This window comes from Eschrichtius robustus, chromosome 3, assembly GCF_028021215.1.
Source record: "Eschrichtius robustus isolate mEscRob2 chromosome 3, mEscRob2.pri, whole genome shotgun sequence".
Classification (NCBI taxonomy): domain Eukaryota; kingdom Metazoa; phylum Chordata; class Mammalia; order Artiodactyla; family Eschrichtiidae; genus Eschrichtius; species Eschrichtius robustus.
The window spans coordinates 134,032,320-134,051,978 of NC_090826.1; the positions used below are offsets into that span (position 1 = coordinate 134,032,320).

The 19,659-nt window shown below is 45.1% G+C and overlaps 1 protein-coding gene across 2 annotated transcripts in view; it reads right to left on the bottom strand.

The window, feature by feature from the left end:
* The window catches only part of ASTN1 (astrotactin 1), a 327,436-nt gene that overhangs the window by 159,425 nt on the left and 148,352 nt on the right, over positions 1–19,659 (bottom strand). For both annotated transcript variants that reach the window (XM_068538391.1, XM_068538390.1), the window contains exons 3-6: positions 7,596–7,989; positions 6,031–6,177; positions 4,861–4,968; positions 171–320 (exon numbers count right to left, since the gene is read on the bottom strand). In XM_068538391.1, the coding sequence (XP_068394492.1) occupies positions 171–320; positions 4,861–4,968; positions 6,031–6,177; positions 7,596–7,989 (799 nt within the window). The remainder of the gene's footprint in view (positions 1–170; positions 321–4,860; positions 4,969–6,030; positions 6,178–7,595; positions 7,990–19,659) is intronic.

A 19,659-nucleotide genomic window follows, 5' to 3' on the forward strand; every position in this document is an offset into this window, starting at 1 on the left:
ATTTCATCAGTGGACAATCTAACTTTGTCCTAAGTCTTTCTTATCCGGGTTTATTTTTTCCTCACTAATAGGTAACAGGGCCCCCTGGCTTGTCTGTATTTTCCCTGCCCACCCTGAAACATTCTTCTCAGGGGAGGGGGAGGAGGTGGCATCCTCAGGGGTGGACTTACCATCAGCGATCAGGTGCTCGGGGACGTGCAGGGTGATTCTGACAACGAGAGGGCAGCTGACGTGAGAGGAACACACAAGGCCGATCACGCAGCTGGTGATGCTGATCAACGTCAAGGTGGTCTTATTCACAGGACTTCGGGGAGAGCCCACTGAAAATAAGGCAAAAGCGGGACACTTGATGGTAAAAATCTTGGTAGTGAAGGGCCATCTCAGCCTTTTGCTGCCCAACCTGGAAAACAGGGCAGGCAGCTGGCAAACCCAGCCCAGGTGGGAAATGTGTCTAGTGCGTGAGCTCAGTGACTTTCACCCTCATGGAACACCATGTCATCGCCTGGTGTCAGAGGGGACTGGGCCACTGGTGGTCCTCAGAGTCAACAATGGTCAGCTGTGAGCGAGTCCTCTGCATGCCTCCTGGGCCAGGTCACAAGAGAAATCATAAAGGAGGGCACTGTCCCCCTCTACTCGCCTGGCAGGGCTCCAACCTCTTGCCCAAGGGTGGTGGGAATGCTTTTACCCCTACGCTGGAACTCCCTGCACATCCCATGGCTTTCCACAGAGGGCGCTCTCACAAACCAGCTCCTCCACTCCTGGGGCTCAAACTACCTCTCACCTACTCTGTGGGTGACAGTCTAGGGCTTGGAAGGAGGAAAACAAGGAACGTCTGCTCTATGCAAGTAGAAGATGTTGTCACACCAGAAGGCTCTCCCGAGTCCTGCAGTCCTTGGGGTTAGGCTATAAATGGAAGCTTAGGGAGAAAATATGAAAGCTGAGGGATAAGAAACACTTCCAAGTAGCTGGGGACAGGGCTAAGAAGGGAGGTTTTGGGGGTGTTTGTTTGGTTTTGGTGGAGAGGATAAACTGGTAGTAAGAAGAGGGACCTTTCACATGGAAACAGAACAGATGTGCGAAAGCAAGAAAGCAAAGCAAGCTGCCAACAAAATGTATGAATATTTTGGAATTTTCTTACAGTCTGTGTTAATATTTATTATTGATAGCAATGAAAGGCATCTATTATGGCTGACAACGTGCTAAGTGTTTTACATACATTATTTTAAATATTTGCTTCCTTACGATAAATCTTTTGAGTCTGTACAATAACTACCCACTTTATAGATAAGGAAAATAAGTCTCAAAGAGATTAACCTTATAGTGATAGTTAACACTTATGAATAAGTGTAATTACCTGTCAGGCACCTTACACCTGACATATCAGGTGTCTTACGTGTCTTATACCTGGGCATATCATTTAACGATGACACAGCCTGATGAGGCAGCTCCCACAGAAACAGTGCGTTAGAGAGGCTATAGGGCATGTCCAGGGTCAAGCAGCTACTAAGGAGGGGAGCCGGAATCAACACACAGATCCAGTGAGGCTACAGCCCCTAGACAATTCACTATTCAATCTCTGGGTCCAGTGGAGTCTTTGCAACTGCCGTTCTCAGGAACACGGGGAAAGATGTGGTCTATGGCTGCACACATCTTTCCTGGGAGCAGGTTCCCTGAGTGGGTGTGTTGGCAATAGCTGGGAGGGAGTGACTGCAGGGTGGCAGGCGGCCTCTGGATCCCCTGTCCCTTGCTACCTGGAGATTTTCTATTCATGTTAGTACCCTTTCAACACGGAGTCTATTTCCCACACTTACACATTTCTTCCTCCAGCCCATACCAGGCCTGAGCAGCGCCCAGATCCACCACCCGAATGGCCCTCAGGCACTCAAATGCGATATCCAAAACTGGGCTCTGCACCCTCCCTCCAGCCCTGCTCTCCCTACCATTTCCACTGCCCGGCGAATGGCACTGCCGTCTACTTGGTTCCTCAAGCCCCCAAACGCCATCATGTCTATCTCTTCCCTCTCTTTCATAAGCCACACCCACCCCCCACCAATGCCATTAAATCATTTTTCATTTTGTGTCCAAAATTTCTCTTGCTCCATCCTCTGCATCCCTACCTCGGTCTACCATCTCACCCCTGGACCATGGCAACAGCCATCCACCCAGTCTCCCTGCCTCAACCTCCCCCTGCTCTCACCTATCCTGCACGCTGCCTTAGAGGGATCGTTCACGAAGCAGAGCAGACCAGGGCTTTGCTCTTTAAAAAACCTTCAATGACTCCAACTGAAGTGTCAGGTCCAAGTCCTTCAGTCAAGGAAGATCTCCTGATCTTCCAGCCTTATTTCCGAAGCAGACCACAGGCTGCCCCAGAAGCTTGATTCTAGTAAACTATTTACTGCTCTCTGACTAGACAATTATTGTTTATGTCCCTGTGACTCTGCACTATTATTTCCTCCTCCACAAAATGCCATTTTGTCACCTTGTCAGCCTGGCATACACCTACTCTTCGAGTCTCAGCTCAAACAATATCTCCCTGTAAACACTTCCCTGAAACCTTCCAGAACCGATTCTCACTCATTCCTTGCTGTTCCTCCAGCCCTGTGCACCCTGCTGTTACAGCCCTTCTCACACAGTGTAGTCACTGTTTACAGGCGCTTGCTCTCCTGTGATGGCAATGACTTGCTGCTCTGCTTCTTGTCTCTCTGGTCCTTCTGCATCATCAACCCATCATCCAGCATCTCTACCTGACTTCAAAATTTCCAGTGGTCCCCTCTGACCTACAGAACCAAGTGCAAACCCATTAACATCGCGCATGCACTGGTCCTCTAGCCTGTTATCCAGCCCCTTCCCTCCTATCCCTGTGTGCCTATATATTCAAATCCTGGATTACAACTACCACATTGAACTCCTTTTACTTGCTTGAAAATGCCACGTTCTTTTGTGCATTCAAGGCTTTGTATCTGCTCTTTTCCTCTACTGAAATGCCCTTCCCCTAGATTTTCCTCTTTCAAGAAATTCTATGCATTGTATATAACCCAAGCCTAATTATTTTCTCCCTTTTTGCCTCCTTTTGCTGCCAGGTAGAATTAACTGTTCTCTCTTCTGAGTACTCATTTTACTTTATTCATATTATTAAATTAAGCCTTATCATTGTGCCATGTTTTCATGTTTCTACTACTGATCACAAAGCCTGACCCATGGCGGGTGGGTTATAAAATTTCCTGCTGGCCTGATTGATGTATCCAGTTCAATTCAACAAACACTGGCAAGCATCTATTATAGGCAAAATCCCTCACTAGGCACTTTGGAAAAATAAATTAGACATGCCCATCCGTAAGAAGCTTACAGTCTAGTTAAAAGCAGTAAACAGTTGATGCACTAGGAGAGCTTGGTATTTAAAGGTAACAATTTTATGCTGCAAAGAAGCTCATTCTAATTCATTACTATAGATTTTCTTAAACGGGATTTTATTAAAGCAGAACCCACCCTGCTTTGCTGTGGCCTAGGGTGGATGGGCCTAGGACGACTCTCTGCTGTATATAAATATGTAATGAGGATCAAGAGTCAACATTCTCACCTCAGGGATACTGGGGCACCAGAGATTAGGCGACCCAGAGTCCCACTGATCTCTTGAGAAAAGTGGTGGAAAGAACCTTTGTACTGATAGCAGCAGAGCCTGCAGAACTGGAACTGAGGAATTAACAGGGCTTCCTTCAATCTCTGGGAAGAATTCCTCAGTATGTCAAGAACTCAAATGGAGGTGGGAGAGAGCCAAAAGGGAGGTGTCTTTTGAGGGGGCATTGGTTGATTATTGGTTGGGGAAAATGTTATTGACTATCACACAAGATGACATCACTCAAATACCCTCCCCATTGTATCTCAAGGGGCCCCTGTCTAAAATTCTTTAAGATGAAGTGCTGTAGAAACCCAAGGCTGCACTGTGGAGAGTTCTAACAGCAACACAATAGAGATCTCATAGTGCCTTGCCAGTCACCAAAAAGGCACATTTTAATATAATTAAGCCCTATGCATGAGGTATTGTTAACCCATTTAATACGTGAGGAAACCGAGGCTCAGAGATGTTGTTGTCTTTATCCAATATCACACAGCAAGTAAATGCTGAAGGCTTTTTTGGTGCCTGGACACAGACCTCCCTCAGCAATGATGGTGAGACCACAAAGTCATAGGCACTGGTAGCCACAGCTGCAATAGCCACGCCTGAAGCCACTGAACATCAGGGTGGAGAGTCACAGACCGTGGCTGCGTGAAAGGACAACTCTATCAACACTGAGAAGAATGAACAAACCAACCTGGGCCCTGCCAGGAGAAGGGAGGGGACTTGGGCCCTGGGGGTCCTGTGATTCTGCTGGGCAGGGGATTAAAGGTCAAAAACCACTACACATGTTTTTCAGGCCACAGATCGTTCCTCAACTACCCCACCCCCCCAAGCTCTGCCTCACTCAATCCCAGGATGGCTGGGTAAGCAAGGGTAAATATACTGTCCATTTTTTCACGTATAACACACTTTATCAACTTTATTTCCTGTGTCTAAACAGCAAAATATGACTCCCGAGGCTTCCAGAAGGAATTGAGAGTCTTCTGACCAAGAAATAGCCTTTCAAACAACTTGGAAACTTGTTTGAGAGTGCCATTATCTGGGAGAGATGATTCTCTGAAATTTTCCACTCTAGGCTCTTCTTTCTTCCTTAGGAGGAAACACCAAGTTTGGTCCAAGAATTCTTCCTGCGGACACTGGCTTTGGTCCACAGAGCCCCCTCCCCGACCCAGCACCTCTGTAGCTCCCTGCCTTCCCCGCCCCATGGCCCCTCTCACCCCACTTTGCCCCTCTATCCTTCCTACCTCTACTGCGCCTTCGGCTCCGCGAGGGGTCAGTGTAAAAGGTCAGCTGGGGGTCATTTTCTGCCTCTGTGCTAGAATCCCCTTCAGGGTTCAGGAAGGCGGAACCAGCTGTAAGGAAAAGACAAGGGCAAAAGCAGTGTCTTCAGTTTTGTCTTCATGACACCAAATCATTGGGCAAGTTCAAGAGGAAAACACGAGCAGGGTGACTGACAATCTGGGAGGAGTAGCCACAGGGATTGGAGCTTACTGATACACAGATTTACTGGAGAAGGAGACCTTGATGTGATAACCATCACTAGAGCCCTACATCCACCCAGCCCATGCTCCTACTGAGGAGAGCCACCTGCCAGAGAGGACCATCGTGGACGGTACGTGGAAAAGGAAGAAAGGGAAATTTCCCTCATTACACGTCGTGATTCTGGTTGATAGAGGCTGGAATTATGTCCTAAGGGGCATATGTCTATATGTCTTAATATCTATGTTGTATTTTTTAACTGGTTCTAGGATTAATATATATTCAATGTGAAAAAGAGAAAAAAGAATAAACAGAAGACCCCCAAATGTTTAAAAGGAACAACGCTGGTGTCCTCTAAATCCTCCAAGTCAGAGAAAGACTCTGTTAACATTTGATGAATACACTCTCCATCTTTTTTCTGACACAGAAGCAGATAAAGGTTTTTTTAAGTTCCCCTTAAAAATGGCATTCTGCTGTACCTTCTATTTTATAACCTCATTTTTCCCCATTTAATAGATGGGTGGGCAACTTTCCATATTAACAAGTATAGATCTGTAGTATCATCTTAAGCCAGTGGACGGGAGACAGATGTGCAGGTAGTTAAGCAATTCCCCACTGATGGACATTTAAGCTACTTCCAATTTTTTGCTCTTTTAAACAACGCTGGGATGAACAGCCTTTTACACACATCTTTGCGCACTTGTCCAATTATTATTTACTAAGGATAAATTCTCATTGCTAAAATGACTTGCTCAAAAGGTGTGCATACATTTAAATTTGTTGGTAAGTAACACACAACAGGCCTGTAGAAAGACTGCGACCAAACACAGCCCCTCTAGCCGTGTCAGAGAGTGGGGGGGTCAAGGATATTAACGGCCCTGCCTTTGCTGATATTAAGGAAGCCACCTTCAAGCCCTAACACCGGACGCGGGTACCTCTTGCTTTGTTGTTGATCCTCTTTCTCTGGCTGCTGGAGGTGTGAGAAAGCAGAGTGGCCTGCTGGTGGTTGGCGTCCACGGGGCTGGTAGCAATGATGTTATCTTTATACTTGTTCATCAGCGACAGCTTGGCATTGTCGCTTCCTGTATAAGGAAAGGCCAAGGCAGAAACTTTAAGAGAAAAGGCCAAAGAAAGTGAGAGCAAGGAAATCTGCATGAACCAAGTAGATGGAGTTTCACAGAAACTGAAATATGAAAGCTTTAAAGTGAGAGACTGGCAGAGACTGAAATGCTTCTTTTTCATTTCTAGGGGACTACAGAGTTATGAGAGAAGGGGTGAAGGAAGGAAATCCAATTCAACCAATTCTGTATTGATAGGGTCACCACGTGTGGCTGTTTGGTGAGATACAGACTGCAGATTTCTTTCCTTTGGTCAGCACAGAGTTTCACAGAAATTTGAATTTGGGCACATTCAGGCAGAACTTGCCCCCTCTCTTTCATCCCAGTCTGCTCCGTTCCCTATTGTCGACGTCCAGCTCTCTCACGTATTTGTGCTATCTGCCTGCTCCCTGAGTCTCTAATCATATGGCTACTTGGTGGGCTTAGCACTACGGCACGTGCTGTGGAATATATGAGATATTGAAGACACATCCCCTAGTCTCAAGGGATGTCTAGACTTTAAATCTTATTAAGACATGCCTAGTCATAGGATCTTCTCTAGATAGCAAGCAGAATGGAAACCTCTATGATGTGATTTCAAGCCCCACAGAAAGTCCACATATCTTAAGCAATATTCAGTTTCAAAAATGTCTTCTTCAAAGATAATTGGGCAGTTCCTTGAAGGATCATTGTCTTGGGGTTTTATCTACAGATAGGTGTTATTTATAGAAGTATGAGAGATAGGCTATAAATGAAAAGTACAGTCATTTCCTCTCTGCATTTTACTGACTCTGGTCTTGTTCAGCCACGTTAGATCCAAGTCTCTTCCACCCAGTGTCTCATAGATGCACAAAGCGTCTGAGGTCAAACAGGTTGATTGTATTCCTTTATTTTCTCTGAAGAAGTACATCCCTTGTAAAGACCACAGAGGCATGGGCAAGACAACACAACTAAAACACTCCAGGCCAAAGTCTCAGTAGTCATAGAAAAGAAAGATACCTCTGTCCCCTCCACTTCAATGGAAAATTTAATTGCCCGCACAAACATACTATATACAAAAATGTCACACACACACACGTTGATCTTTTCTGCTATATCCCTAGTTTCCTGAGGACTGCTCATTATATATGAAAAAGCCTCTAACTCACTCTTCTGTTGGATGTAAAAGTACCTCTACTTCCAGTGCAAAGTGGAAGTGGAGAGGGATCCAATTTACCCTTGTTCTTCTGATTTCGTACATTAGAAAACAGCTCCCATCATCTCAGGAAAATGCTTACGCTCCTTGCCCACCTGGGAAAGGGCACTGGCACATCCCATTATGTATGACAACCAGCCATGAAATTAGAAAACAGCTGTTCCCTACCCACTCCCTAGTGCCCTGAGACAAGGACCGAGTCACCCACCTGGCGTGAGGTCCATCCCTGCCTTCTCGTTGCAGCCCTGCAGAGAGTCGAGGGTGCGGGTAACCTGGCTGGCGAAGTCCTCCCCTCCGTTCATGCACTCCCTCTGCAGGTGGTGGCGCAGGTCAGTGATGTCGTACTCGTAGCCATCCAGGATGGGTGTCTCCCGGATGCTCAGGGTGCCGCTGGAGTTGTGGCCCTGCACGCGGGCATTGCGCAGACTCTCCCGCCCGTGCCCGCCGATCAGCACAGAAGGAATGTAGTGAATCTCATTGGCAGCCTCAGCGCTGGCACTCTTCTGGGGCTGGGGGACCCGGCGGCGCTTGCACCAGCGCCGGCGAGTGTATAGGATCATCACAAGGCACAAGATGGACAGCAGCAGCGCTATCATGCCACCCTGGGAAGAGAGGGCAGCAGGTGGACGCAGGAAGATGGGTGAGCTCGTCCCACCAAGGGGCCTCACCCCTCCCGCTGTTACGATCCATCACTCACCCATTAATTCATTCATTCACTTAGGTGCAGTAAGCGCTTATAGCAAGCATCACTCAGCAGCAAAGGGACAGTCTGCTGTGATCGGTGATCAGGGTGAAAGAAAAATGGAACTGGGATGATCAGTGCATCATTTCAAGTGATCCATGGTTGCTTCTGGCTTAGCAAACAATTTGAAGAAGAAAGAAGTCTTTGTGATTGTATATGTGTGTGTGTGTGTGTGTGTGCGTGTGCATAATTTCAGCTGCAGAAATAAGAGAGAGGGTTTTTTTTAAGGCAGATCTGCTATATGTAAAGCTGGTTTCAGGCCAATTTTTAGCAGTGGGATGGCATCTGGTTTCTTTCTCTTTCATATCTTAAAATCAATCATATATAGATTCTAACTCTGCCTCCACCAACCATCAGCAAGTCCTATAAGTTCGAAACCTCAGATTCTGTATAATGGAGAAGATACCACAGATTCCTCATCTGTATAATGGAAAAGATACCACTTACCCTCACAGGGTGGTGTAAGCACTAAGTTAGGTAACTATGTAACACATCTAATAGATTGTATCACAGGGAGTCAAGGCTGTCAGCCTAACCTTAAACGTCTCCATCAGAGTAATTGCCCGAGCAGGAGAAAACCAGACCCATCGGAAGAGAAGTTTACATCCATCAGGAACTTACAACCAAGTGTGCAGAGAAATCTCATCATTTGAACATGACTTTTGGGGTCACTGCTGCTTTAGGAGACAGGCTTCTCCCACTCACACAGTCCTGAGTGATGTTCCCATTCTTGCTAAGCTCAAGAGAAGGGACTGAGACCCACGTCGTCCTGGACTCAGGCTGGCAGAGGAGTTTCCTTCTGAACCTTCTGGTACTCCAAGGCCATCCTCTGAGGCCATTACTTAAAAGCCTGAACACAGCTAAGTTGTCCATCAGAAACGAGGATGCAGTGCTCAGCGAGGCTGAACGCCTCGCCTTCACGTGTGCCCAGGGCAGTGTTTGGAGGGAAGGGCTTACGAGCCCATTGCTGCACAGCACTCAGTGGGCATAAATCTTCCCGTGCACAATCTGTATTCACTCCCTTTATTTTGGTCAATATCCCTCGGAACCTATTTCATTAGGTGGGCGTGTGCCAAATGGCTCTGCTCTCAGTCTTGGGCTTCAATCACTGCCGCCCCATCATATAGGCTAGAGGTGAAAACCCTCTATTAATTCCCAGGGGCTCGCCCACACAAGGCTGGGTCAAGATGATTCCCTTGAATATATTAGAGGGGGCTTTTTCCAGTCTCATAATAATTATATCTTAGATTTATAAAGTTCCTCTCCCTGTAAATTTTCCCATTTATCCTCCCTCTCCCCCCATCACTGTGAGCAAAGGAGCACGTGCGCACACACTCACACACACGATGTTGCTGCTTTCCAACAGGCAGCTCAGAGGAGCTGAGACAAGAAGTAACAGAGTCAGCTGTCAAGTGACCTGTCATGTCGGGTGGCTTTTTGGAGACACACACTGGCCTCCAGGTTTTCAAATTTTTCTTTTATCCGCATAACCCTTTCTCCTGGTGAAATCTCTCAAGCAAGTACACAGAAAGCATGAATGTGAAGCTGCTCAGGTTACAGTGGGGGTGGGAGTCCAGAGCCAAGCATCCTAGGTCCCTGATAAGTGCCACCCCTGCTGCCCATGGTCCCTCTCTCCTGACAGCCCTGCAGACGTGCACAGAGAGCCCCTGGGGCACCTCAACAGGGCAGAACTGAGCCCTGCACCCGTTTGCTGAGAATGAGCGTTTGAGTCCAACCTAGTGGTTTTTCGGCAGACCCTTTATATCTCAGAGTCAGACCCACTAACTTTCCTTCATCCCAAATTGAAGCTGCAACAATAGGTAATTAAGCCACACAGAAAGAATAACTTCCCGAGCGAGGGAAGTTGTCAGACATTGAATTAGGCAAGTGAAAGCTCGAGGTAATTTTATTCCCTAAAGAGCTGTAAGGGGGGGCATAAACATCAATCTCCCGGGAATGGTTTAAGCACCATCCTTCCTGCTCGCAGAGAGGTCTTCAGGCGCCCCTTCCACTCTTCCTCTCTGATTCTCCTTTCAGTTGCTCACAACGGGGTTGTGATAAGATCCAGGCCATAGGTTCATGCCCCATATTACACAGGAATAAAGCAACGACAGTGGTCTGTTAATGGGGCTTTTACTTTGTATCAGACATTTGCCCCAAATGCTCTACACTTTTAACTCTGAGAGGTAGGGTCAACTATTTCCCCATTTTACATTTGAAAAGGCTAGGGCACAGAGGCTGAATAACTTGTCCAAGGTCACACAGCAAATGAATCATAGGACTGGAATGGGGCCAAAATGACTCCCACTCCAGAGCCTACCTTCTTAACCACTAGGCTGCAGTCACCCTGAGTGAGCTTCGCTCACTGGAGACATATACACCCTGGCATCTATCTCATGAATTGTAAGAGGGCTGAGTAGGAGAATAGGGATAATTCCACCTGAATCCATCCTCACCTTTCGAAGGAAAAAGAGAAACTACTCAAAGCGCACATCTAGCTGACAAAGAGACACTATCGTAAACAAAGGACCTTGCACCAAGCACCCACTCAAGCGTCCGACTCAAGGTTAGTAGGCAGGGCAAAGACAGCAGGTGCATTTCAAGGTCTCTGTGCTAAAATAAGACTGTGCCTCACACACCACTACATGCATGGAGGATACCATTAGACTCTCAATTTAGTTGAATTTCAACAGAGAAATCTGTGTTCTCTCTCAACTGTGAGATCCAGTGAAAATCTTTAGACACAGCCCCTCCTCTTCTGAAGAAATGAAGGCCCAGAGAAACTACAAAACTAGACAGTGTAGAACTGGTTCTACACCCAGATCCTCTTCCACTGCTCTTTTCATGGTACTGTTTTGTTAGGTTCATCTAAAATCCCCTTTACCACGTAGGGGCCTAGACTAGACACTCAACTAGCAATATTTTATGCTAATTTTTTAAAAAAATAACAACTCATAGGGAGCTAGAATACAAGTTTTTGTTTGGCTAAGCCAGTTCATTTAGCAGCTCTAGTATTGCTTTAGCAAAACATTCCCTCTGCTTAGAGTCACGGACTCCAGATGACCTCAGTTTTTTAATAATCAGTTACCAATAATGAGCTCCAGCCGTTAGGTGAAACTCAGCACAGGCATATGAAAAAACATTCTCAGGCACTCAAGTTGTGGAATAGTCTCTCTGCATCTATCACCCAAAATGATGGCAGATGTCACAACACTTTGTTATGACTTACTAGTTGTGGACTATTATCGAAATAATAATATACATAAGTTATATGATATTAATTTGTAATACTATTTAATAATAATAATATGTTGTAATAATAATTTGTAAAATCACTACACACAAATCCCTCTGGACTGCTTATCTGCTCTATCCAGTGAGGAGGGAGTAGGTAGGAGAACTTTACGTACAGGGCCTCCACTATACTGGGAAAAGGCATGGGTGTAGCCACTTTGATAATGTTCCGTCTATGGTGAGGACTCAAATCCAGCGCTCAAATTCGATTGCTTTTGCATTCCTGTGATAAACCACGGTTCTTTGATGTTACCATTATTTTTAACCCTTCTACTTCCATCGGAGATTTTAAGCAGTTTCAGTGAAATTCACAGAGGCTCTAGGATTTTTCTTTCAAATAACCTAATGAAACCAAGAGGTGGCAGATGAATGGAAAGAAAGCCTAGGCCAAGAAGGGCTAGGAGCGTCCTAATAATCAAGTCAAAAAGAGCAAGGTGAGTTCTTGTCTGACAATAGAAAATTTGTTGGTAAACTTATAGTTACCAAAGGGGAAAGGGGGGAGTGATAGATTAAGAGTTTGGGATTAGCAGATACAAACTACTATATATAAAACAGATAAACAACAAGGTCCTACTGTATAGCACAAGGAACTATATTCAATATCTTATAATAACCTATAATGGAAGAGAATCTGAAATAATATATACACAACTGAATCACTTTACTACACCTGAAACTAACACAACATTGTAAACCAACTATATTTAATAAAAAAAAAAAAAAAGAAAAAAAAGAAAGTTTGTTGGGAGGAACAAACTTCCTCTAAGCATTCAACCCCATTCAAATAGACTTCCACTTGGCATGTGAACATGAACATACTGACAAACGCAGTGGGCAATGTGATCTCCCAGGCTTTAAAGAAGTGCACAGGAGTTCTTCCTATACCTACACCTTGCTTTGAGCTTCTGCATTACCCTAGCTGTGTTCAGAGTATGTGCTTCATTTATGTGTTAACTTGAATTTTTATGGCAAAACAAAACAAACAAACAGAAAAACCATTAAGGTACATCTGGACCCAAGTGAGAAGTAACAAAATGCAAATTTTGAACATTAAAAAAATAACACTGACAGCAAGATATGCAATTGTTTTGCTCTTTATTCATCTTTTCATGAGTTTTCTGATTATTCTATTGATTTCCCTCAAAACTGTTAAAATTTTTGTATCTACAAGTATGTTTGGGGTATATGAAATCTCCACATCTATTAATAAGATGCTTGCAAAAAATGGTATTTAAAAATATATTTTTCTTTACAAAACATCAATAAATCATTTCTGCTGGCTTTAATAGAGATCAAACAAATGAAATCAGCTTTTATTTTCTCATGAAACTGACATTTTGGGCACTTACCTGAGAGAGTAGTATGAGGTTTGTGAGATAATTTGCAGATTTTGTAATACTTATGTAACAGTATTTTATATAGCACTGATGGTGATTGCTCAGGGATAGAAAGTTCTAGGCAGATTTCCCTTTTATGCTCATCCCAGTCTTGCAGGCCAACCACAAGACTGTCTCATTATCTGACCTGTGTATTCATCCTGGGTCTGGGTCATCCTCACTCCCTTAGCTAACCCTTACTTGTCCTTTAAAGTCAGTTCAGTGACATAACCTCAGCCAATTCTTCCCTATATCACTGAACCACCCATAGAACCTTCCACATAACTAACCACAAGTACTTTTATCTCTGATTTGCTTGTTGATCTCATCTACTAGATTATAGACTTCATGAGAGCAGAGGATGCTAAGTTCCGGGGTCAATCCTAGTGCCTTCCATGAAGTAGGTGTTCAATAACTGTGGAAGGAAGGGTGGAAAGAAGGGAGGGAGGAAAGGAGGGAGGGCGGGAGGGGGGGAAGAAGGGGAGGTCAACTTTGAGTATCTCTCAATATGGACATCATCTATGTGCCTGCAAGCAAAGCTTATATGTCAGTTGCTTACGTGACTCATCCATTCAATTCATTACTCAATCATTCAACAGATATGTACTCACTTTAGCGAGTCATTTTTCTTATGGTCACTGTTATGCAGATACTGCAGTGAATAATAAAGGAATAGGTCCTGATCTCATGGGGTTTACATTTGAGTTAGAGAAAATAATCTCTATAATTTGGTTTTTAAAGGTAAACATAGGCACAAAAGGAAGATAAAAACAGATCACAAGGACTGGAAATAGCCTGCCATGACTTCTTTTCTTATAACAGAAGAAACTGTGATAGGTAAAGATATTTGGACTGGAGGTTATACTCTAGGTATAACCTATAATGTCAGGGGCCAGTAAAATCCTTCCATTATCCCAAATCAGTGTCATATGATCGGTAAATCCCAACAAAAAGAATCCATATTTATCAAATTTCACCAAAGTTTAGGGAGTCACCTGGGTTTTGTGAACCCCTGGCAGAGAAGTGGAAAAGCTGAGATTATGTTTCCAGCTACCATCTGTCAAGTGGCTGCAGACAATCAATCAGCTCACATTTCAGAGCTTAGCTTTGCCCTAGGAGTAACCGGAAGAGTGAATCTGAGACATAATTAATTATCCCTCAAGGCAACTGGACACACTGAATTCAAATTATATTCCTAAAGGAATTAAATGGTGGTTAAAAACCAAGAATAAAATAGACGAGTTTGGTGGCCTGTCACCTATTTTTCCCCAATAACAAAGCCCAAAGGTCTAGGGCAAATGCCCTCTCTCACAGATGACAGTGATCATTTCTATCTCTCTCCAGCTTTCAAAGAAGACAGACCAAGAGGAGGAAAACTGTGTAAGCCCATATGGCAATGCTGCTCGCTTTCTAATCTAGATCCAAATATCCCAGGGGTAGGGAATGGATGAGGTGAATAGACGATTTTCAAGGTCCCATCCAATCCTACATTTCTCTGAGCCCAGTGGAAAACTATAGTACGTTTCTAATAGCATGTAAGTCACCAATAAAATAGCAGAGCTAACCAGAACAACTTTGTGCAAGTTGCACAGCCTCTCTGAACCTATCCCAGGCCTTCATCTATCAAGTGAAGTGATTAAAAGAAATGCACTGACTCTTCCAAATTGGAAACTTCCTGATTATAACACTGATACCTGTCAAACTGGAAATCGCTCTCAACCGGTAAACTGATTATGGAAAAAAATATTTGTGAGCTCTTCTTGCCCAGTAATGCCAGAAACTACAGACCAAGGAACTGATCCTTCAGAGGCAGGCTATCAACTCCAGCTAGCCAATGCAGCCCTGATAAGCAGACCCACCCGCTTCCCCAAAGGCACAATAGGCCTTGGAAATCAGAAGATGTCATCGAAATTGTATTAACACATTCTTGACCTTGAGGATCCTTTTACTGCCAGGAGTCCCTAAACTAGAAGAGAAAGCCCCTTGGTTTGCTCTTCTGGCAGACTCTCTTTTCTGTGGTGGCTGGTGAACAGAAATCCATTATCCTCTGCCCATCTCCTTCCCAAGCAGAAGACAAAAGCTACAGGTTAAGCCTATTAAGTAGTGGGTGCAATTTATAAATTATTAGGAACATTACCTCCCCTTGGGGGTTTGCTGAAGTCTTTAATCGTGTGGAAATGCTTTCCAGTTGCCACAGGCCACCACGTTAATTAAGAGGCTTCAATATTCCTCTGGGGCTTCTGACGTGAATTGCACATCCCACTGGCAGGGGACAGATCTGCCCTGCCTGGTTAGCCTCTCACTGGAGCCTGCTGCCATGAGATGCTTCAGAACCCCAGCCCCACCCTTCTAAGTCCAAATATCCAAAGCGTAGGGAAGACATAGGATGTCCCCCCAAGATCTCTCATTAAAATGCCATTTGGGGGGTAAAGATAGGGACCAGGCAGCCTTCCATATATAAGCAAGAGAAAAACTCTAAGATCAAGCGCTCCCTAGGTTAGGCAGGTTGACATCAGAGGGCCCTCCCAACCCAAGGAGGCTATAAGCATGAAGTTCTTCTCAAGAGGAAACTCAACTTTATAGCTTTTAATTTTTTTTTATTTTCCCAGGTCTAAAAGTTTTGATTCTATTAGGTTTTGATCACTGTCTTTCTTCTTTAATCTGGGAAGTTTGTCTTCAACTTCTCTGTGAGGCTTCAGGATTTTCAGCTAATGAGAGCCTGAAGCTCTGCAGGGAAAGTGGCTACAGTCTAGCATGCTGGAGCCAGCCTGGGCTATTTCAAGTTGTCCTCTTTCAGGTTCTTTTTATAGAGCTGCTTTTTTAGTTCTTGGGATTTTTCTTACCTCTGAGGCTTGACTTTGCTGTCCCAAAGAAAAAGCAAGGGAGTGCATTTGTGCATAAGGAGCTCAGAGCTCTCTGATCACTGGTAGCTTGGGGAACCTGCCGTTTGCCTTAATGAGAAGGCTGAGGTCGAGTGGAGCTGGACGAAGCAGGGTGACAGAAGCAGCTTGCCACGGCTGGCTTTTCCGGGCCCAAGGCTACCCTAATGGATCCCCTAATTCCAAAGACTGACCTAGATTGTTGCAGAGTGAGAGAGCCGCGAGGAATCAGGCAACAGAGGCAAAGCTGAGGTCCTCCACTCCCTCAAGATGTAGACTTAGAAAATTTCTGAGACGTGCTGCTGCTTAGTCAGACATTATGGATGGGACCGCAATCAGTGCTATGTTAAGAGGCTGGCCCCACGTGTGACCCACCGTGTGGGTGTGTGCGTGCATGCACGTGCACAAATGTGTGCATTGTGCATGACAGGCAGGCTGGGAGATAAACGGGTCCACACGGAAGCAAAAGCACGCCAGGTCGCTGTCTCAGCAACCCATGGGCAGAGCTGCGTGAGACAGGCTCCCTCCACGGACCATGTGCACCAGCCCTTCAGGACTTCACAAGCCAAGCGTGAAGCCAATAAATAAATATCTCCAGCTGGATAACGCTCCACGCCTATTCTTGGCCACGTTATTTTCCCCCTTCCCTCTTTGTTTTTATGCAGTAGGTGATCTCAATGAAGTAAAATAATAACAATAATCTGCTCCATTAGGACCAAGCATTAAGGGAATTATTGAACAAGTAACAGAAGAGGCATCTGGCACGGTATATGCTAATGACCATTAGACTTTAACCCTCTTTCTCTCTGAACATAATGGAGTTGTTAAACCCTCTTCCTCCCATCTCCCCAAACGTCAGGCAGCCCAGCCCAAGGGGAGGAGAGGAGGTCTCAGAGACCTAACAGCTCTGTGGGCAGCAGCTGGGGCTGAGCAAATGAAAACCAACTGAGGGCAGACATTGTGCAAGACCCCTGTGGGGATTCCAATGCCCTGTGGAAATTCCAATGACTTCAGATGAAAAAAGTTGGGAATAAAACAGAGAAGAGTGTCAAGATGTCAAGATTTCCCTCATTTGGGCACATATTCATCAATATCACTCTCTGAACCAGGTCTTTTTTTTTTTTTTTAAAAAAGGTCTTTTTTTCCGCCCCAGCTAAAAACTGAGATGCACCTTTAAAGGCTGCATAATCCAGGAGATGCCTGCGAGGCGACAGGTAGAAGGCCCTTCACATAGGTGCGGGCCTTGACCATATTTTTGTCCCACAAACAGAGGTCCAACTTTATCATTATGATTGCCATGAGGTCTGCTGTGGCAGGGTCTAGTCAAGTATTCAGAAGCCCTGCCAGGGTTTTCTTTCACAGTAGAACCTCCAATGGCACAGTGTCTGTATTGGGAGAGGTGACAATCCTACAGAGCTGACGGTTAGCTTTGCAAAGATTTCGGAGCTACATACCACTACAAAAGCATTTCTCAGCTGCTATAGCAATCCCATTACATATGCTTAATTCCTCCCCTGAATTCCTGCCTCATTCTGCAATTCTACACACACACTGCCTTATTCCTATAGTATCGGCACAATGGAGGAGAAATAATAACAACCATTTGTAAAGTACATACCGTGTGCCAAACACAGTGAATGGTGAGCTACCATTATCATTTTATTTAATCCTACCAATAGATATAAGTAGTAGGAATTACCATTTCCATTTTTTAGGTGAGGAAACAGGAGATCAGAGGGGCTACATAATTTGCTCAAACCAAGACTCAACCACTGATCTTAACAATGTTGTTTTATGACCTTGTTGAGTAGAAAGGAGCCCATCACTGTAGCCTGGGCTGCAATTCCCCAACTTCCCATCTTCTCCAAATTAAGCCCTGGTGGTCTTGCTCCTATATCTAACTCTTAGGGTTATGCAAGTAAGGATTCTCAAATGTCTACACTCAGTACTGTCTTCACTGCCTGCTCCAGATGCCCCCAATCTTCTTCAATTAAGCTGATCAGTTAATGTAATCACTGGGTTGACCAAGTGCATAATTTCAAGCAATAATTTAATTGTGCCAAGGGCGGCCAGACTTACTGGGCTGTCGTTTTGACATGGGAAGAGAAAACTTACGGAGATATCTGTTCTTGGGTGGATGTTTTCTAAGTGAAATCAAATGCCTTTAGGGCCAACAGGCACAGGCGCTCAACTATCTCCTTGAGAATAGCCTGCCACACTTGCACACAAACTCAGGTCTCTTTGCTGCCTGTAAGCCCTTGTTCTGGGGTCAGAGCCCTAAGAGGAACAGTAGATGTGTTCCATAATATAACAACACACGTAGAAGATAGGCTGGGGAGAAAATGCGGGACTTGAACACTTTCAGGGAAATTAGAACCTGCATCAGTCAGGTCACCCAAAAGACTGCTGGCCAACAGATTTGGATAAGGTAGGAGAAACCCTGCAGGTCATGTTTTGCATTAGGGCCCTAACAATGATAATGGTCACTCCCAATGCAAGTCATTTAATGCTGATCAAATACAGAGGTTAGCAAAACTCTTATTCATGGCTTTCTGCTCATAAAGCTCTTCTAACTCGTAACTTATTTGACCCACAATGCTAAGGAGAATAACGGGCATCCATGGTCACATCTCTTGTAACATTCCAGCTGTGACTCAATCTTGGCACCAAGTAATATGCATAATAGAGCTGAAGAATTGTAGCAAAGGAACAGGCAAGGGAATTAAGGACTGGGGGAGACGCTGACCTACGAACACAATTAGTGTTTCACATGCTAAGATTCCCTCCAAGCCCCTCACTCCTTGCCAGCAAGCTTTGTCTGACACCAAAGAGGGGAGGGGGAGGGAAGACTTACAGTCAAGAGTCTCCTCCTGGGCCATATACTAAGTGCTGTGGCTCTTGTTTCTCCCGTTAAAACAAATTATTACAATTCAATTTTTCTCTGGAACTAATCAAGCACAAAATCTGGAGAAGAGGCCCTGTTTGTGAAGGCAATCTCCGAGCAAGACACTGACGTTCTCATTAGGGCAGGCTTCATTAAACCACCGGTTCCAACATCAGCAGCATGTTGTCTTCAGCTAATTACATTTTCGCTGGCAAAGTCATTGTACAAGTCTTCAAATCCTTCCCATCATTAATTTAAAACACATGCACACACAACAACTCCCTGCCCTGCCTCCTCCCTCGCTGGCCTCCCACCCACCCATCTCTGCGTGCTGTCAGCTTTGTTCTTCTGGTTTTCCAGGACTTCTTTCTTGTATTGGGGCTTTGGAGGGGGAGGTGATGAGGTGAAGTAGAGAACCTGTCACCTGTAAGCTTGATTTCTTCACTAGCTGACCACGGCTCACTCTGTTCCCGGCCAGATGCTAGTTATACATCCCAGGACCTTGGAGGCAAGCTCAGTGCTTGCCCACAAAGACGGGCCAGAGCGAAGGGAAGCTGGAAGTTGAACCCAGCTCTGCCCCATCCCAGCCATGGAAAGTGACAAAAGGCCTAACTCTGCTATTGCTGTTGATTTACTGATCAACAGCTTGATCACGCAGAAGTGCATCCACAGGTCAGCCTGATCTGGCCAGAGACACTCACATGATACAAAGACAGTCGGGGGTTTGTGCTTCCAAGACAACTGAATGAGGCAGACATCATCCACCCAGCAAATGCATAATCCTGTTCCCGGGGCAGGCATGTTTTCCTGACCCCGTGCAAGTTGTTCCCAGCCAGCCTGCAACATCATTACGACTTAGTGCATATCATGGCGTCCACGAGGTTTCACTTTTCTACTTTTTAATAGGAGTGATTTAGTTTTTTTTCTATTCTTAACATTCAGTTCAACTGTAAGGGAGAGAGGGGCAGAGAGAGAACAGGATAGGGTGACAGGGTTGTCTATGCCCATCTCTGCGCCTTTGCCCTCTCCCTTCCCCGACACGTCCTTCCTCACCCTCCTTCTACCTCAGTTCTTCACACCCTTGCAAGTCCCAGCAT